The 19,030-nt window shown below is 42.1% G+C and overlaps 2 protein-coding genes across 4 annotated transcripts in view; one reads left to right on the top strand and one right to left on the bottom strand.

Moving 5' to 3' along the window:
• The window catches only part of EZR (ezrin), a 37,860-nt gene extending 29,146 nt beyond the window's left edge, over positions 1-8,714 (top strand). Inside the window, exons 8-13 of one of the 2 annotated variants that reach the window (XM_063329418.1) lie at positions 3,313-3,476; positions 4,430-4,560; positions 5,269-5,429; positions 5,746-5,838; positions 6,848-7,099; positions 7,436-8,714. In XM_063329418.1, coding sequence (XP_063185488.1) covers positions 3,313-3,476; positions 4,430-4,560; positions 5,269-5,429; positions 5,746-5,838; positions 6,848-7,099; positions 7,436-7,600 — 966 coding nt within the window. In that variant the 3' untranslated portion in view covers positions 7,601-8,714. The remainder of the gene's footprint in view (positions 1-3,312; positions 3,477-4,429; positions 4,561-5,268; positions 5,430-5,745; positions 5,839-6,847; positions 7,100-7,435) is intronic. The other variant, XM_063329420.1, reaches the window with a different exon arrangement.
• Positions 8,715-8,891: 177 nt separating this feature from the next.
• The window catches only part of SYTL3 (synaptotagmin like 3), a 35,197-nt gene continuing 25,058 nt past the window's right edge, over positions 8,892-19,030 (bottom strand). For both annotated transcript variants that reach the window (XM_063329416.1, XM_063329417.1), the window contains exons 10-16: positions 18,719-18,897; positions 16,337-16,439; positions 14,119-14,289; positions 13,816-13,915; positions 12,531-12,639; positions 11,420-11,625; positions 8,892-10,169 (exon numbers count right to left, since the gene is read on the bottom strand). In XM_063329416.1, coding sequence (XP_063185486.1) covers positions 10,039-10,169; positions 11,420-11,625; positions 12,531-12,639; positions 13,816-13,915; positions 14,119-14,289; positions 16,337-16,439; positions 18,719-18,897 — 999 coding nt within the window. In that variant the 3' untranslated portion in view covers positions 8,892-10,038. The remainder of the gene's footprint in view (positions 10,170-11,419; positions 11,626-12,530; positions 12,640-13,815; positions 13,916-14,118; positions 14,290-16,336; positions 16,440-18,718; positions 18,898-19,030) is intronic.

The following is a 19,030-nucleotide window of genomic DNA, read 5'->3' as shown; positions in this document are numbered from 1 at the left end:
ATATTCTAGATGCAAAATGAGCCTTAGTATTTAGGGTCTATTTAGAGCTGTCTGGTTTTCTGTGCAGCATAAATAAAGGGCTTATGGTGGTATCTAACGTGGAGAAAGACAAGGATTTTACAAGTGCAGAGTCTTTTTTTTTTTTTTCTTTCTAGAAAAGTAGGTAGCCCTATGCTTAAATCTGCGATTCTTTGCAAGTTCTGTGAGTCTTCTGTGTAGCCAGATTATACTGAGACTAGTCTTCTCCCTACTTCTTTCAGTGCGTGGAAGCTGGTGGGTAACTTTTTTGTTGTTCATTAAAAAAAAAAAACAAAACACAAAAATCATTCAAATGCTACTGCAAAACTACCTGTCTACATATGCTCCCTTCCACACTACTGGAAGAGTAAAAGCCAGTTAAGGGCCACGGTGTTCATTGACCTTAAGTACTAGGGTAAATGGCAGGGGTTTGATTTCCGTGGAAAACTGAAATATAGCTACCTGTGAATGTTGCTTTTTCAACACTTACAAACATGTTTTCAGAGTTATTTTAGTGAAGAATTATCAACTTTGACCTGTTGAGAACGTAAAGTGGAATAACTGGTATAGGTGGATCTCACTCTGTCAGTCTTGTGAAACTATTGGAATAGTTGAGAAAGGCCTCCTCTTCTTCTCTTCCCCCACCCCAGTGCTTGGCCTTGGTGGGTAAGTACAGCCCTGAGAAATAATAAGCAGTTTGGCTTTGGCAAAGAGTGATGGATTATAAATCTCTTTAACAGAAAAAGATCCTCCCAGTAATTTAAAGAATAATAATGCACAGTGTGCTGCTCCAGATAACGACCTGGGTTTTGGGGGAAGAGGAGCTTCTTTCTGTGATGCTGTTAGCAAAAGCCAACAAAACTCCACAGAGACAGAAAGCTGGTCTGTCAGGCATGCTTTTCTCAATAGAAGAGCCTCTTTGACTTGTTGTACACGTTATGAAATATTAATCTCCTGTTTATGGATCGCAGTTTTCCCTCCACTCCCCAACAGTAAATCTGACTGAGTTTGAAATGGGAGACTTGCAAGAGGCTGATACAGAAAGGTGTTAACACTGAAAACTTTAATTGCATTTCCTCCTTCTGTCAGTTGTGCTTTTCCCTCTGGGTGGTGGTATGTTTGAAGCTATGCCTGAAAGAAGGATTTATCTGGACACTAATTCTGAGCATTGAGGAAGTTGTCTGGGTCTTTTCATATGCTTGTGTCTCCTTTTAAAGAGACAAGTATTATAGCTACAGCGAAATAGCCAGGCCACCCAAGATGTGGGTTGGAAGCTCCCCTTTAATTTGGAGGACTCTACGTGTCAGTGTTTAAATGGACACTAATGTAATGGGTAGAGTCCTGTGGCACCTTGACAAGAATAAGCTTTTTAATTTTTCGTAGAATCACAGAATGGTTTGGGTTGGAAGGGACCTTAAATATCATCTAGTTTCGACCCCCCTGCCATGGCCAGAGACACCTCCCACTAGACTCTCTCCTGCTGACCCGCGATCCTTCTCCAGGCTCTGGGCATCTGTTGCTGGCACTGGCATCAAACTGGTAGCAGTGGGATGGATTGAGGTTCCCCTCCCCCTGCAACTTAAGTTTTAGGCCTGTCTGCCCACATACTCCAACATCTTTACCAGGTTATCTTTAAAATATCCAGTTGGGCTGATGGTGCTCCCAGTTGTGTGAGACCAGGGGGAGGCTGGGGATGAGGAAAGGAACATGTTCTTTTATGGCCTTAAATGACAAACGCAACCACCATCCATGCCCGCGGTATTTACTCCCATGGAAGTGAACCTTGCCTCAGGATAGGACCTGTTCATCACCATGTAGACAAACTGTTTGTTTTTTAAATTAGTTGTCAGAAGTAGGAGGTGGGATGAAAACCTTCAGGGACAGTGCGCAGTGTCAGACCTGTACAGCTCGGAATGGCTGTGGCAGGACTTGGTGGGGCAGCACAGCACACCACAGCACACCGCGCTGGCTGCCTCTTTTGCAGTCAGCGTGTGGATTAGGAAAACGCGTTGAAGAAAACGAGTCTTTGTCAGCATATTCATGTTCCTCTTAATAGGACTTGGAGAGCTTTTCATTGCTTCTAGTGTGACTGCCAGTTTTCCTGGAGATAGCCACAACTTGTGCTTCTCAGCTCCGGCAACTAAAAACAGGATCGCTGCTGCCATGCAAGAATCTAGAGCCTGTGCGCCCCTTCTCGGTTCCACCTGTTGCCAACAGGGAGGCAGTCCACAGGAGAGCGATTCTAAGGAATGGGTACTGGTTTATAGTGGTAGTGTGGCAGCTTGCCCACTGCCTGTATCGCCGTCCACATAGTACACAAAAAAAGGGCACATAGATGCAGAGTTTTTTCAGTGTGTAACTTCAGACTGCGTTGTAAACATGGGTGGTCGTGGACTCAGAAAAATCGTCAGGCAGGTAATGGACTTGGCCCTCTGTATCCCTTCCTTAGCAGATTTGTTTCTGGAAGATCCAGCCTGGTGTGTCATTTCTGTAAAAGCCTGGTTATAACACAGATAAGAAAAAATTTGGAGCTCTTCTTTTTGCAGAAACAGAAATTTTAGAATATCTCGTGTTTTGTTACTGCTTGCAACCCGATATTGGAAATAATCTGTATGTTTGGTTGTTCAAGAAAAAATAATAAAAAAAAGTTTTCTACTCAACACTCGTGTAACAGTCCAGCTCAACTTAGCTAGGAAATGCCACGGAGAGGAAAGAATGATACTGGAAGGTGTTTCTGCAGGGGTGGGGATTTCTTCTCTTTCTTTGAAAAAACACAGTTGGTGCCTTGAATACTGATTCAAATAGATCAGGAAATTCTACAAAGTTACTTTAATAGTCTGCAATACATTTTTAGTTTTGTGCTTTATCTTTCGGTCACAAAGCCATGCAAACTTAAAAACTAATTACTCAATACTAGAGGTCTGTGAGTTGCCCAGATGGTTACCTGCCAAGCCAGAATCTTTTGCAACATTTCCAAACTCCACAAGGTCTCCTCTAAATAGAAACTGTTAATTTTATCTAAAAGATACTTTTTCTAGAGGAGTAATTTGTCAATTCTATGTAAATTTGAAATGGAGAATACATGTAACAATTGTTTTGGCTTGAAATGATGTTGGCAGTCCCTACTGCTATATTTAAATGGACCTGTGTCATTTAAATATAATACTAATATAATATAATATTAAATATTGTCTTGAGTACAGTGAAATTAGTGGCAGGATGACCTGCCTGCAGCTAGTTGGCGGAAGAGAAAGCACGCTTGGAAAACTGACTGTGTGGTGTCTTCTCTTCTAGGACTTTGTGTTTTACGCCCCTCGTCTGAGAATTAACAAGAGGATCCTGCAGCTCTGCATGGGCAACCACGAGCTCTACATGAGGCGCAGGAAGCCCGACACCATTGAGGTGCAGCAGATGAAAGCCCAGGCCCGGGAGGAGAAGCACCAGAAACAACTGGAAAGGTGAGCGTGACTATAGAGAGCAGGGACGGGGTGGCAAAGAGAAATGACGCTGAACTGCCGGGGTTCAGCAGGCAGCTGTACCTGCGGGGCAGCGGCTGGTAACGTGGGTTTCGCTTAGGCAAGGCCGTGAGCCACCCCGTGTGGCTCTAGAGCTCTGGCTTACAGGGTGGGCTCGGGATGCCCTGTGGCAGGACTATAAGCACTGCTCTGCTGGCTTGGACCTGTGGCCGTGTAGTCTGCTGTCCTGTTTGCGGTCTTGAGAGTTGCAGGGAGATGTGCAAGTAAAGGTGGCGTGGGCTCTTGCGTGGTGGCACACACCTAGAGAGGGCTTCTCCCAGCTCTTGAGTGTTAGGTCCCAATTTCTGTGTTGGGCCATGGGATGGTTGGGAGTAAGGGAGAAACCTTCCCAGGGAGGATGTGTGTACACTGTGAAGAGAGGAGAGGGGACTGGGAGACCTCTTACAGGCATGGAAAAAGGATTAGCAATTCCATTGGACTTCTGCTGCTGGCTGCACGTTGCTTATGATTCAAGAAATCGTGTCGCTTTTCTCCTGTCTTTGTGGCTTGTTTGTCTTCCTTCCCTCAGTGCTTGTGTTTGATGCCTCCTTGACTTTCCTTATGACAGAAGTAACAAAGTTAAATCTCCTCTGCTGTGCAGAGCAGAGTCCTGGTTTTCTCTCTCTGCTTCCAGTAGCTATTTGGTGTGCTAAATTTCTGGGGTGGGCAACAGAAATACAAATATTTTTTATGAAATGAGATATCCAAAACTGAGTAAAAATTCCGAAGCAATGAAGGAACAGGCTATATGTATTTCTGTCTTCTGGCTTTTGTTTTGTGGCAGTCACATGGTCATTTCTCATGGAGCTGCCTGGAGAAATGCCCAGCCAACTCTCTTGCCTGGCTGTAGCTTAGGTCTGAAAGCGAGCTTCAAGCATGAAATCTGTTTCTAACAGGCAACAACTAGAAAATGAAAAGAAGAAGAGGGAGATAATTGAGAGAGAGAAAGAACAAATGTTGAGGGAGAAGGAGGAGCTGCTGGTGAGGCTACAAGAGTATGAGGTGAAGACTCAGAAAGCAGAGAAAGGTAAAGTACTTGTATGGGCTGACCAGACCTCGTGTATTGTGCTCCACAGAAGGGTTATATGGGCCGCTGCCCACACCTAGCCTAAATCTGACGACACTGCGATCTCTTGTCAAGGTTTACTAATATCTGCCCGTACAAACAAATACACACATGTGCGCGCGCTGCTGAGATCATCCACAGCGTGAAAGCAGCATAAAATCTGCTGATTGTATTTGGGAACTGAAGGTCACACGAACTCTTGTTTTCCCCCGTTGCCAAGAGAGTTTGGGTAGTGTGGCCTCTTCCAGCAGTGAGTAACAGAGCTCAGCTCTCAAGGACTCTTCACCTAACTCCTAACAGAAAAAGTACTTTGGGAACGAGCCTTTCCAGGGAAAGGGAAGCTCCTGTTTCAATGTACCCATGAGCAGACTAGAGACAGCAACATCTGATCCTTGCAGTAAACTGTCAATTAAGGGCAGCAGAATCATGTCGGTGTTACAGACCGCAAATATCTTGCGGAAGATTTAATTATAATGTGTGGCTGACTGCTTCTGAATTCAGTTGCTTGATGTATTATGCAAATAACTACTTTGAGGTGCGCAGTGAAGGGATGTTGCAGGCAGGACTCAAGTGCTTGTCATGACTTCTGCAGTCACCCAAGAGACTGCCAGTAATCCCTTCGCTTTGACCGGGCTTGTGGACTAACTGCATTGAGCCCTCTTTTTCCAGAGCTCTCAGATCAGATCCAAAGAGCCATTCAGCTGGAGGAGGAAAGGAGACGAGCCCAGGAGGAAGCAGAACGCTTGGAAGCGGATCGTTTGGCTGCTCTGCAGGCCAAGGAAGAGCTGGAGAGACAAACTATGGACCAGATAAAGAGCCAGGAACAGCTGGTAAGACCCGGTCATGTTGAGGATAAGATACGTGGGCATGTTACTGTGCCCTCTGAGTAAGGCAAAGCCTTGTTCTCCAGGGAAAAACGTAGTGCAGTGAAGTACTAGGCCATGTGATAGTATCATTATGGCACTGGCTTCTATCACAAGCAATCTACTTTTTTGCTCTTAATTTCCTATTCAGTTTTTATTACAGTGGAGTGTAACACTTGGGTCTTTTCTCAGTCAACAATGTTTCGGTTTTCTGTTTGTTTTTTTGTTTGCTTTAGTTTATTTTTTTAAGAGTCCTTATAACTCCAGTTTTATTATTCAACAGGCTACAGAGCTTGCAGAATATACGGCCAAGATTGCACTTCTGGAAGAGGCACGGAGGCGTAAAGAGAGTGAGGTTGAAGAGTGGCAAATCAGAGTGAGTATCCCTGTTTTACAAAGATGCTCTGAAGTTGTAGGCTTGAGCAGAGCGTACCGCAGTGCCCAGCCTGGTGTGACTTCTCTAAACATGCAGAGACAAACATCTCATAGACGAGCAGAGAAGGGCAGACTTGTGATGAATGTGCAACATGCCAGCAAAACACCTTTCTTCCAACAAGCCTTCAGTCAAAATTCAAAGTGGAAGCCTGTATAAAACCTAAAGGCGCGCTGATTGTCTTGGAGCCATGGAGGGGAAGGGGCACATGTATAAATGCTGCATTTATTCCATGATGTAATGTCTGAAAACATTATATCAGTCAAGAGAAGACGCTGCAAATGCAGCCACACTGCAGGTACCAGGAGTCTGTGCTGTTGTCCGTGGCTTCCTGGCCAGTCTCTTCCTGGTTAGAGAGTTGAAAAATTTGATGCAGTAAATAAATCAAAAACCAAAAATAAACCACGCGAGGCTCAGTGTGCCCAGTGCCCTGTAACTAGTGCTGCAGGCTAGTTACAGGGAGGGCACAACCACTAAAGTAGCGAGGAAGCTGACTGTCTAGTGCATAATTGCATTAAAAATGCCAAATCAGGAATCTGAGTTCTTGCTCTGTGGAAGCCATATTTATAGCTGTGGTGGTTTGGGCCGGACTGAGGCGAATGACAGAGGCTCTCCCCCACCCCTCTCTCCGAGCTCTTCAAACGGAGGACAGGATGAACGTAACTAGCTTCCCACAGAACCGTTTTTCCTAGACTATGTTTTATTGGAAGAAGATTCTTTGTTTCGATCCCCTGCACATTACGCAGTGGATGACGATAGCATCACTAGCAAAATAAAAAAAAAAAAATGTTCTGCAAAAGACTGTAACAGAGCACTGTCAGCTGCAGAGATTTAACTCTTCCTTTCTTGCTTTTCATAGTAGATTGACAAAACTTGGGGAGATAAGCATTGAAGCATTCATTAAGCTGGTGTAAAGAAATGCATGAAAATATTTTTCACTCTTTTCCCAAAGGCCAAGGAAGCCCAGGAGGATCTGGTAAAGACAAAGGAGGAGCTACACCTGGTAATGACTGCTCCGCCTCCACCCCCACCGCCCGTCTACGAGCCAGTCAGCTACCATGTCCAGGATAACTTGCAAGATGAAGGATCCGAGTACTCTGCCTACAGCGCAGAGTTCTCCAGCGAGGGGATCAGGAATGACCGCAATGAGGAGAAACGCATTACTGAAGCAGAGAAGAATGAACGTGTACAGAGGCAACTGAGGGTAAGAAAAAGTTTCCAGGAGGGGGAGTAACGGAAACAATCAGTTCCTGGAAAATAGATCATTTAACCACTTGGTTAAGCACATAAACGTGATAGTCTCTGTTTACAGTTCCTGTAAGGAATTTGTATTAAAGACAAGGTATACAAAGATCATTCTCATTGCTCAGGCTTTGAGATTACTTACATGATCCATAGTGTTTATGGAAAGCACAAGTTGTAGGCGTATCACTGATCTGTCCAGTCATCTAACAACTGTCAGTTCTCACCAAAGAACACTACTGGCATGAGCTGAAACCTTCTCGTGTATAATCTGTATTTAATGTTCTTTATATTGCAGGCGCTGACAGATGAGCTGGCCCAGGCTAGAGATGAAAATAAGAGGACCCACAATGATATTATCCACTCAGAGAACATGCGACAGGGACGTGACAAGTACAAGACGCTGCGGCAGATCCGGCAAGGCAACACCAAGCAGAGAATTGATGAGTTTGAGGCGATGTAATAACGCTTATAACAAGAAGGCAGGACTGTGGGAAAGGCAGATCTTGATGCTGTGTTCTTGTTTTGGGGTTTTTTTTGTTGTGTGTTTGTGGTTTTTTTTCCCTGAGGAGGGAGTCACTGTATGACACTTAACAAATGTTCTCTAAACCCAGAGGTGTTTGAATCTCCCTTTTATTCCATACCTTCTATTAAATTTGGTATAGTTAAAAACTCATTGTACTGCTGATCCTGGTAACTTGCTCATGCCTTTGCTTAGTGCCAAAAGGCCTTATGTCACAGCTCTCTTGAAGCAAGAAAAATTTTAATAGGCCGTGCTTCTAGTTGAAGATACGTGCCCTGTGCAGGTGCTGGATTCAGCTTGGTCTAAAAATAAGCAACTGTGGGTGAATTTTGTGCCATACGTCTTTGTATTATTAGTTACAAGTCCAACAGTGGAAAAGACAGGTTGTAGAACTCGAGATCTGCAAGTACCTGTATGTACGTGTGTCCATGTCGTTTTACACCCTGTGTTTTGTCTTGACGACCACCACCACCCTGCTCCCAAAAGAACTGACGACACCTCAGAACTACTTTGTGTAGAAATTAGGCTTTTTCTGGTTGCTGTTCTCAAGTGGAGAAATTCTGCGGTGATGGCTCCGAAGTGTGGTATAGGGACCCTGATACCCTCCTCGCGTAACAGCTAGGCAAATACTCTGTTGGAATCTAATACACTACTGTGTTTGCATTCCAGCTTCATTCCTGATCAGTTATAGTGTAGTATTTATATATATATATATATATATTTATATATATATATAAATATAAAACATGCAATACGTGGATTGCAATACTAGTTTAAAAGAAAATAGTTTTGCTCTGTATATTTTGTTACTTTTCAGATTTAATAAGACTTGCATCTGTAAAAATGCCTGAACAACACTGTAGTCTGATACAGTGCAGCTGATTATTTGCTATAAAGCATTACTTGTAAAGATCATTTTTTTTACTTAATGAAAATTGTTATATGTACACATGATCCAATATATACAATTTTACTGCACCTATTTTTCTAACAAATTTTCTAATTTTTTTAAATGTTTGATTTAAAGTTTCAGACTCCAAAGATGAAGGGACTGCTTGTTTATATCACAGTTGTATTCTCTCTAGTAGAGAGCATTTCTGTGACCATTCCTTCCCCACTAATCTCCCCCTTTCCTTGAAAATCTGTTAGAAAGTGAGATACAGTATGTTGTCAGCTCTTCTCTTCCATTTACAACATCTATGCTGCTTTATACTTGAGTTGAATCCTGTGTGTGGTTTTTTGTTTTTTTTTTTTTTATTTGCAGCAGCAAACACCTAAATAAAAGATCTGCAAAGTAACAAAGGACTTGGTGTCAAGCGTTTCTTGTGTGGGGTGTATTTTGTGTAAGGTGTGCTACTGCTCTTTTAGTTCCTGAGCTTAGCCTATGAATCCCTGTGTCTTTAACTCTAAAGTCCTTAAAGGCCATGTTGACCTGGAAAGGAAGAAAGGAGAATGCGTGCTGTAATGACCAGTGTGACCATCTTCACCCAAGTCCCAGGGAAGAGGTACACAGCAGCAGCACTAGGTACAGTGTGTATGTGGAGTTCCTGCTGACTGTAACACTACAGCTGAGGCACAATGAACCGACACAGTAGTTGGGCCTTAAGCTTGCATTTCCACCAGTTCACATGAATAAATGATAACCTTAGCTAAACTCTTGTCCTATGCTGTACGCCATACGCGTCAGACTTGTTAATACTGTCTTGCATCAGCAGCTGATAAGAACAAGGAACTTCCTACAACCACACTTACTCTATTAGCTGTTGTGCCACACTCCTACTGAGGGAGAATTTATACATTTACCTGGTTTTAAGCTCCATGATAGAGCACGCATTTGGAAGGCATGTGGCCACAGGCCAGAGCTTTTTAGGATCATGTGAAATAATACTGCTACTGTACGTAAGTCTGAAGCATGGAGGTGTCAACATCACCCATCTGCAGCAAGTAAAGATAAGCTAGTTTTCAATTCTCTCTGAACATGTATAAAATATCAAGATCAGAGTGAAAGCATATACCCTCCTTACTTCTTAGAGAGAAAGCTTATCTATGATTAAATTTAATAATTACAGTTTGGCGTGCCCAGAAATGGAAACCTGCATATTATCTGGCTACTGTTGCCTTGTCAGCATACTGTATTTGCCGCTCCTGAAGAAACAATACTAACCTTAAACTGCAGCTACAGACACAGATAACAAAGCCTTAACTCTTGGAGAAACAAAACCTTCAGAACATCACATACTTTCAAATGCATAACTCTATTCCCCAAAAGATGGAGTAGGTACTGTTGCAGTGCACCTTTGCCCAGAGCTGAAAGGCATGTGCCGCTTGAATTTAAAACATCAGACATGGGGAAGGAAAAGTTGTTGTGTGGTAATCTCTCATGATTTAAAGTTTTCCTTATTTGAATGCAGTACAAGTGTGAAGTCCGTCCACGTGTTTGGGTTGCGGAGCACTTCCTGCCATTGCCGCACTGATGGAGAAGCAAGGTCTGTGCAGCCAAACGATTCCTCTGCAAGAAAGCAAAAGGAAAGGTCACAGGGTTACTTTTCGCTTCCCTGACTTCTGGCCCAATTGACTACATAACAACCAACCTGCTTCTCCCACTTCTACAGTGATTTCAGCTGTTCTGTACCTCCAAAGGCATTAATTGCAATAAACTGTAGTTATATTTTTGAAGCATTATTTACATCCTGTTAAAGTAGGATCATGCTCAGCCTGCAGCAAAGAACAATTTTTTGGTTGTATGACTTAAAAGCAGAGCAGCAGGTGTGCACACTACAAATAGCAGAATGGCACAAAGCCTCCTGCTTCAGTTCATCTCCAGTGACTTTAACGCATTGCTAGGCTTAGGGCTTGGATAGTCTCCGTCACTTGGCATCAGGTATTCCCTGCTCTAGCAGAAAGGAAAACGCTGGGTAGGACAATCAAAAGAAGCTCAGGAGGAAGCCTGCACAGCACTGACTTGTTACTAGTGATAATACGCCTCTGAAGTGCATGTGACACCATGACAGCGCCTCAATCTCTTTGAGCCTTTCATCTCAAATACTGAAACCAAAGCACTTATTCTCTGGGAAGACGGGTGAGAGACTCCAGTCTCTCTGCGCAGTCTTCAAGTGACAATGCTTCCTTGCTCAACTACCAGTTAAATCGCGCCTATTCAGTGAGCAGACGGTTTCTCAGACTTGAGAAAGAGGGCTCTTTGCTATGGTAGAACAGAGCCCAAAACTCAGACACACACAAGTTTCACTTTCTGTATCTCCCATTAATTGGCTTGATTTGTGCGTGTCAAATTATAAGCACAAATATACGGAAGGTTGGAGTCTACTAGATCATTAGTTCTTGTGCTTCCTTTTGATGAGACAGTAGTTCAGAGTAGCCAATTCTTAGAAAGACAGCTCAAGGAACAAGTCTTAAAAAAAAATAAGAAAAAAAAATCTCTAGCTGAGTAGCCTCCACCCAGCTTTTCTGTGCCTGTCTTACCATGGCCAGGCTCTGGCCCTAAAAGTTGCCACATGGCTTTCCTGAAAATTCCCCCTAACACCCTTGAGCTTCTGCACAGATCTGAACTACAACACATGCATCAGTTCTCGCAGGATCAAAGCCCAAGATTGCAAGTTGCTTTGGACAGGGCCTGCGGCTATATGTGCAGGCACACGACAGCAGGTAATAAATAGTACAGTGTAAATGTTATTATTTAGAATGTAAACTAAATGAACTCTTTCCCAAATTACCTTCAATTTTTAGTGATAAAGAACTTACCTGCACCAAGCTTGGCGCCTCCAAGGAACTGATCACTTGAGCTGAAAGCTGACTGCTCCCAGACAGTCAAGTGTAGGCACGATTGCTGTAACTGAACTGGGGTAACACCATCAAAGGCAAACAAGTGTTTCCACTGGGGACAGGCTTCTTTCTTCAGGACAGGAGTCTTTCGCTTCACCTCTGCTTGGCCTGGAAGGATAAGACAACTTCCCAAAAACAATGAGAGTTCAGCAAGGTTAGTGATTGCTCAACCAGAAAATGGAACATTTGCAATAATCAACTATGACTCTTTGGTTTGCCTTAAATAGCAAAAAAGTTCAGCTTAAGTGCAAGGCAGAACATGGTGCCCAGTGTGTTTATTTTGGGACTTGCTCCTTTTCCTGTCTGCCTTCAGTGTGTGCGCGGTGCAAGTAGGCTCTTCTGATCTGCTTTTGTTTTGCTGTCACTGACTGCTGAGGGAGTCTTTACTCCCCATTCTGTTACCCAACACTGCCCAAAACCTGCCTTTCAGTAGATAAAATGCTCACCCATTTCACTGAGGATAGGTGCCACAGCAGCTGAAATGGCTTTAAGAGATGTTTTAAGTGTACCCCAGTATCACAGTTCCAACGGCATCAGATGCCTGACAGTAAGAAAGTAAAGTGAGCCCACATACAAGCTACTCAGTGCACTGAAGAAAAACTCAGTCCCTCCTCTTTTTAAAATGTCTACAATGAAGAGGATAAAAGTTTCCTTTTCAATATATGCAAAGCTGTTTTTCATTCTGCAAAGGCACAGCTGAAAATAGAAATGAAAATACCTTCATGATTTGCACTTTTTTCTCCTCTCCTAATAGCTACAAGCAGATTTTTAAACTAGTGAACTCTAAATTTTAATGACATCAGTAAATTCTGGAGTTCATTCAGGACCCAAACAGCCCATTCAGGTGGGACCCGTCACTGCCCTGCTGAGTGCTGCTGTTGGGCAGACAGCCAAATGTCACCATTACAAGGAAGTCTGAGTGAGAGTGTGGACAATGCCACTTCCACATGCCAGTCTCCTGATGAGAACACATTAATACTTACCTTTGCACAGACCGTGTGCTATTTGAAGTGTTAGGGCTCATACGTACCCTTTAACGAACGAGTTGGGCACTCCAGCAGATCTCAGCAAAGGCAAGTTCTTGGCCCCAGATATCATAACCTGAAGCTGGCAGTTAGGAACTCCTTCATCTTTTTTTCCTGAAACAGGAGAACTCATCACATTAAATAACCAGTTATCTCAGCTGCTAGCCTGAGATGCTGCTATAACTAAGTAGGAAAATGACTAAGCAGTACTACTGCGATAAGGACTCCTAGCGCTATATTAGGATCGTTTGACAGATTTCAACCTGCTTGTACCGTGTATGATTCACACACAAAAAAAGCAAGCAATAAGGAGCAGGTCGCTTTGTGATGCCTGTTCCAAACACAGAGCTTTCTGTTGTATTTGTGAAAAGTAAACACAGGGCAGTACCACAGGAGTGTTTTTCTGAAACAAAGCCAGAAGCAGGAGAAACAGCCAAACCCACAGTGTGATACCGCTCCACTATTAAAGCTCTAGTTACAGAGCAGAGACGCAGTACACGGGCTTGCACAGGGAGGAAAAATGGAAGAAAGCAAGCTGGTAACTTTGGGGTCATCTGGAAAAGAAAAGGGCACAAAATTAATGTAACAGCTAATTAGATCTTTCTATTGGTCTCTACTTGTTGCTGTGATCCTGAACGCAGACGCCACTAGAGCTCTGAACGTTTGCATGCGTCACTATGATCCAGGGAAGTAAGGAAAGTGAGGTTGTCCTATCCCTGCCCTCCCCAAGTGTTTATTTTATTCCACCAGCAGGTGCTTGCTCAGACACTACAGCAATACTTAATGTACCTCACAAGTCTTTCATTACCAAAAACTGGATCCTGACTGTACATTTTGAACCTAACATCTTCCAAGTGAAACAACCTCTCTAAAATGAGACCACTGGAGGAAGCCAAGGGTGCCGGTCTGGTACCCTTGCAGCCATTTCCCTTCTCCCTTTTTCCTAAATTGGCAGTCTCCACCTTGGGCAGTAAAACTGCTGCATCTCCTCCAGAATAAGATCTACTGGCAACACCACGACAGGCACAAGCTGTCCAGCCAAACAGCTGGATGCATCATACTGCTGTCATTATAATGTGCAGCTTTCATTGGCATTAAAAAGAACAAAAAGATGAAGTTGGCAAATGTCTGTATTTCAATTAATTTAAAATATAGCACACCAAAAACCACTATTTGCAGTAGCTGTTTATCAATGCCATACAGGAATATTATATGAACATATTGTCAGTCCTTCACTGATCTCAATTATTTTCTAGCCAAAGGATTCATGTGTACTGAAACGATTTATACCTTCGAACTGGAAATTTTTATACTGGGCTGGTACTGACAGTCTTGCAGACACGAGGAGTTCGCCGCTGTACTGGACAAGATCGTCTTCAGGCTTTTCAAGCTGAAGAAAGGGACATACAGAAATCTGCTTTACTGTAATCATTCTATTCCACATTGCTCTCACAGATTGTTTACGTTTGCAACACATCTTCCTAATGGACTGGATTGGCAGCATTTTTCCTTCAATGACCTCAGAACGGAGATCTTTTCTTAGCTTTCACTACATCCTGCTCTTGAGATACAAGCACAAAAACTAAGAATCACCTTGGGTTTGAGCTGGTACCAGTTGAACAACTGCATCGAGTTATCTTCGAAATTCCATGCTGCCAGCGGAATCACCACTTCCCCCAAAAACACCCTGTATTTGAGTGCTCCTGCATGCCACACAGATATCTGAAGCTGCCGACTTCCCAGCTGTGAGTATTCAATCTTGTACTAGAAAGATAAACAACATTTACACAGCAATACACAGGATGAACACAGGCCTATGCTCACAACCTGCTCAAAGGAAGCCCAGCCACATGGCTGACGGCATCTGGATGCAGACAGAACCATGTTGTCTGAATGTGCTTTGTAATTTGCCTATTACCCCACTACTTAAATGCTAAATAATGCTCACCCAAATATGAAAAAACATTCCAGGAATACCTTGGCCTGCCTTGTTAAAGATGTTGATTGTTGATTCGGCACTTTAAATCCTTGACCATTTTTTTCTGGGTTTTTTTTTTTTTATATTTGCGTTTCACAGTCCCAGCAGAATTTGGCTGCTCTGGAGGTCAGTTCAAGATTAGGACACTTAGCGAAGATGCTAAAATTTCCATTCTAGTAAGTGGACATCTACCCAATGCAGTCACTAGGGGCAAGGAAGTAATTCAGCTGACCACTAATTAGAGCCCTGATCCACTCCTGAAACATAGTAAGAAACCTTTGAGACATTGTTGGGTATCTAATACACCTACATGAGACTGGTAAATGTGATATCCAGCCTGCAAGTGACCTGCACCCACATGGACTGAAAAATGGAGGTGAAGGCATGGACAAGGGCATCGCTACCCACATTTAAGCTGCTGAATCACAAGCTGGGTGTAGGCTTTAGGGCAAATCACGCCCAGTGATTCTCAAGAGCACTTACATACATACAGCCACCTAAATGCAGGTGCCTTAATTTGCAGATGAATCCCACTGAGCAGGATCTCAGTGTCATGATACAGTTGACCTGCACTAGCACTGTGGTGGTCTTTTGACCATTTCTGCTACTCTGAACGAACTAATAATTAAACTAATTTAAAAGATTTCTAACTAAACTACCTTTAGTGTTCATGCAGCCAATTCAGGCATGGCCCTCCCTCTCCCTTTATCAGTTCTGCATGGCTCTGGCATTGAAAAGGGACTATAAAATTAGGACCAGTTATTCCAACTCCAGGCTCTTTTTTCTCCCAACTTAAACCCTACATACATACTTTGGGATACATGGCCATCACATACATTTTATACAAATTTTTTGTTGTTGTTATCAAATTTTAACAATGGTCTTTTCAAACATTTTGCCTGTTTCACTTGCTACAAATTCTTGATGTTCGTACACACCAAGAGATGGGGGTAACTGAAACTCTTCTGTAGTTCAAGGAGCAACAATACAAGTTTGTCCCTCCACTAACCTTGTTTCATATCTTTTCCAAGACAATACATTACTGAAGAGGTCATCATCTTATGTGCTGCTGCAGCTTGCTGATGCACACAAAAAGATGGGTTCGTAGTGATCCGAGTACAAAACTGGAGCTGGGAACAACCAAACTAATCCAGCCCCTCCCAGCTGACGGTACTCAGCTTCAGCGTCACATTTCATTAAGTGTCTATGAACTGCGAATAACAGCTCCTGTTTTCTACACAAAGTTCTTACAGGGATGCAAGAAGTAATATTGCAAGGCATTAAGGAATTAAAATCATAACTACTGTTCTCTGGTGGGTTTATTAATGTTTGAAATCAGACACTACAGATTGCCTGACATCAGTTGCACGGGGAAAAGGAAGCAGACAACGTTTTAGAGGTGGTGGAATTCAGTTAGTGTTCAGCTAACTATAGAGAGACACTCCCAGGTGGCACCGACAAAAGGGATATTAGTTGAAAGGGAAACTTGTCTAAAACACTAACTGCTCTGCAATACACCCAGTTCCTGAATGCACAAAGTGTCTATGGAAGACACTTTGCTTTTGCCACATGGTAACTCGGAACACTGGAATTCATTAAAAGTGTTTTCATGGACAAAGGCAGACTCTTCTGATGGTTCGCAATTTACTATTTGTACCTCCAAAAGCATTTTCTCTTATTTGGACTGAAAAACATTATTTTTTTAATTATTGTTGTCAATGACTCCTAGATTTGCCCCTACCAGGACAATTCTGAGCTTGCAGGATTTTACATTGCAGAAGGAGGCATTACCATGGAAAAGTACACTTAGTGATACAAAATCTAAACCAGTACCTTCAAAGATTCATCGAATTCTGGATCCACAGTGCTCTTTTTGACAGCTGTCTTCCGCTTACTCCGAGGAGATTTATCAGGAAGTAAATAAACCTTAACATACCTTGTAGATAGAGAGAACGATATATGGAAAGTGACGGGGAGAAGGGGAGGAGAACCAAACTAAGAAGAAAAATTAATTAGATGAGAGGAGTTTTTTCTTAATTCTTAAACAATTTTATTGACTTTATAATTTTCCAAGCAATAAAATGGAAAATTGTGATTTATATCCTTTCTCAATAAAAGCAGACAGACTATAATGATCCCTGTATATCATTCGGCTAATGTGTTTCAATTCTATTCTAACTGGGAAAGGAAAAGAATAGGAATCTTTTTTTTTCATACTCTTGGCATCTGATAAAATAGCCACCAAGCCACAACCTTGTCAGTTGTACTAACAGTTTTATGATGAAAACAAACAGCATATTATGTGCTCAAAGACCAAAAAAAATCGACTCAATCAACTTTAGGATCATTGCTGCTTCATTTCATGAAGAAAATACCTCATCTTTACAACACAAAGTACCATGTAGCAAAAAAAGGTCTAATCATATAAATAATACATAATAACTCACAACTCACAAATTCTAATTTGTAGCCACTAGAGTGAAAATGGGAGAGTGTCTACAGTGCTCAAAATTTCCCTAACATTGATTGAAAGAAAATCACCAAAAAAAAATTCTAGAAGCCAAGTTGGACCAATATCAAGCACCAATGACTCCTACCCACAGTTTCTCATGTGTAGATCACATGAACAATAATATTTAAGTATTCCCCTTAATATGAATTCAGTGGGCTGAATTCAGTGGGCTGTATTTGTGTTATGGCTTCAGAACTAAAGAGTATTAGCAATAAAGACTGCTGGCTCACAGGTTGGCAGGGAAAGGAGTGATTGTTAACATAATACTAAATATTTTTAAATGGTATTTGTTGTATTTATCTCAGGTATTATGTTTTAAACCAATTTTAAAACAGACTCTTGATTAACTTACTGGGTAAATAAAATCAGCTGTAGCTGATATCATCAGTGCAGAATTTAAACATAGAATCATAGAATTGCCCAGGTTGGAAGGGACCTTTCAGATCACCTAGTCCAACATCTTCCCTATTCATTCCAAACTCATCCATACGTAAAACTACCTTTTTAAAATATTCGGGTAGTAGGAGTTTTAGTTTCTTACTCCATCACCCCAGATCAATTTAATTAAAAACCAGACAGTCAGACATCAAACCAGTCAACAAGCTAAATAATTCAACAGGTTTTAAAAAGCAGTTAAAAGTCTGCTTTTCAGCAAGTGCGTTAAGTGAGTACACTGACTGTACTTCTTCTGTTGGCCTGGAAACCAACAGAAATATATAAATATATACCAATAGAGACATAATATTCTCTATACAGCACTTCCCACATTGCCTTTCAGGCTTCCTGGACCTGTTTGCCTGGCTTAATTACTGAGACTTAAAGAACCTTGACCCACTTCCGAAGTGCTCTCAAACTGCCCTGCTTCACGAGCTGCTGTTCCAGCAAGGCTCCTTCTGTCACCAAGCTCGTCTTTACGCACAACCTTTGCAAGACGCGCAAAAGCCATATTCCTTCTGGGTGATGGTGACTGCACCTCCACAATTCCAATGTGGTCACTCCAGTGTTCAAACATGGCATGACAGCAGGGGCCAGAACAGGTAGGTAGTTATTCTACCTGGTGATTTTCTATGAATGGTTGCTGCATGGTCAGAGAGGATCGTTTAGTAATAAACAGACAAACCACCAAGGCTTAACTATCCAACCAAACATTTCTATGGCATATTTTATCCACAGAAGTAGGTATTTCTTCCTCTTACAATAATACATAGTTATTAAACAGCTTTAGATTTTAAAACATATTGCAGTATCTGAAATGTCTATTCTTATTACAGAAGATGGAAGCACAGAAGTTGTGTAACAATCACCCAGTGACCCACAGTGAGTCAGCAGATGAATTAGGAACATGACATCTCACGTTTTAGCCACATATGTATTAATTTTGCAGACACAACTTGAGAGCTAAAATCTGAACGGCTATTCTTGAGATCCAGAGGTGCTCATCAGCAACATAGATACCCATCTCCCTGGTCACAGGCAAGGAAAGAGACAGTTACTAGCAGAAAATGGTTAGAACGGAATAAGCACTGGTATGAAACCTATTTGTCTTGCAGTGTGTATATGTAAGAAGGGCTGGTATAAATTTTGGATGTTCTGAAGGTGCTAACATGGGCATACCATCATATATCAATCAATTTCAATCACAACATACACAAGTATCTTAAAAACAGAATATTTTCCTTATTTATTTCTCCTTCTCTACTTACGGGTTACACTTTTTCTTCTTCTCTTCTCCATAAGCCAGGTTCTTGCATCCCTTGATGCAAATTTCTAAGATGCAAGCTTTGAAGATGTATCTTATGGCAAACTCTATTTCTCCCGTGATGTTAGCCTTGCCAAAATTGCCAGACTCAGTGCAAGTGCTGTTAAGACTATACAAACTCCCCTAAGAAAAGACAAATTTTGGGAAAAGTACCTTCAGGTCAAACAGGATAAAACATTTATTTCCCTCAAAGGTGAGTACCTTTACAGACATGACTATAGAGCTTCTGCAAATCACAAAGATTTAAGGTAACCTA

Source organism: Chroicocephalus ridibundus, chromosome 3 (assembly GCF_963924245.1).
Source record: "Chroicocephalus ridibundus chromosome 3, bChrRid1.1, whole genome shotgun sequence".
In the NCBI taxonomy this organism is placed as follows: Eukaryota; Metazoa; Chordata; class Aves; order Charadriiformes; family Laridae; genus Chroicocephalus; species Chroicocephalus ridibundus.
Note: the sequence above shows the minus strand (reverse complement) of the source record. Positions and strands in the feature narration are given on the sequence as shown.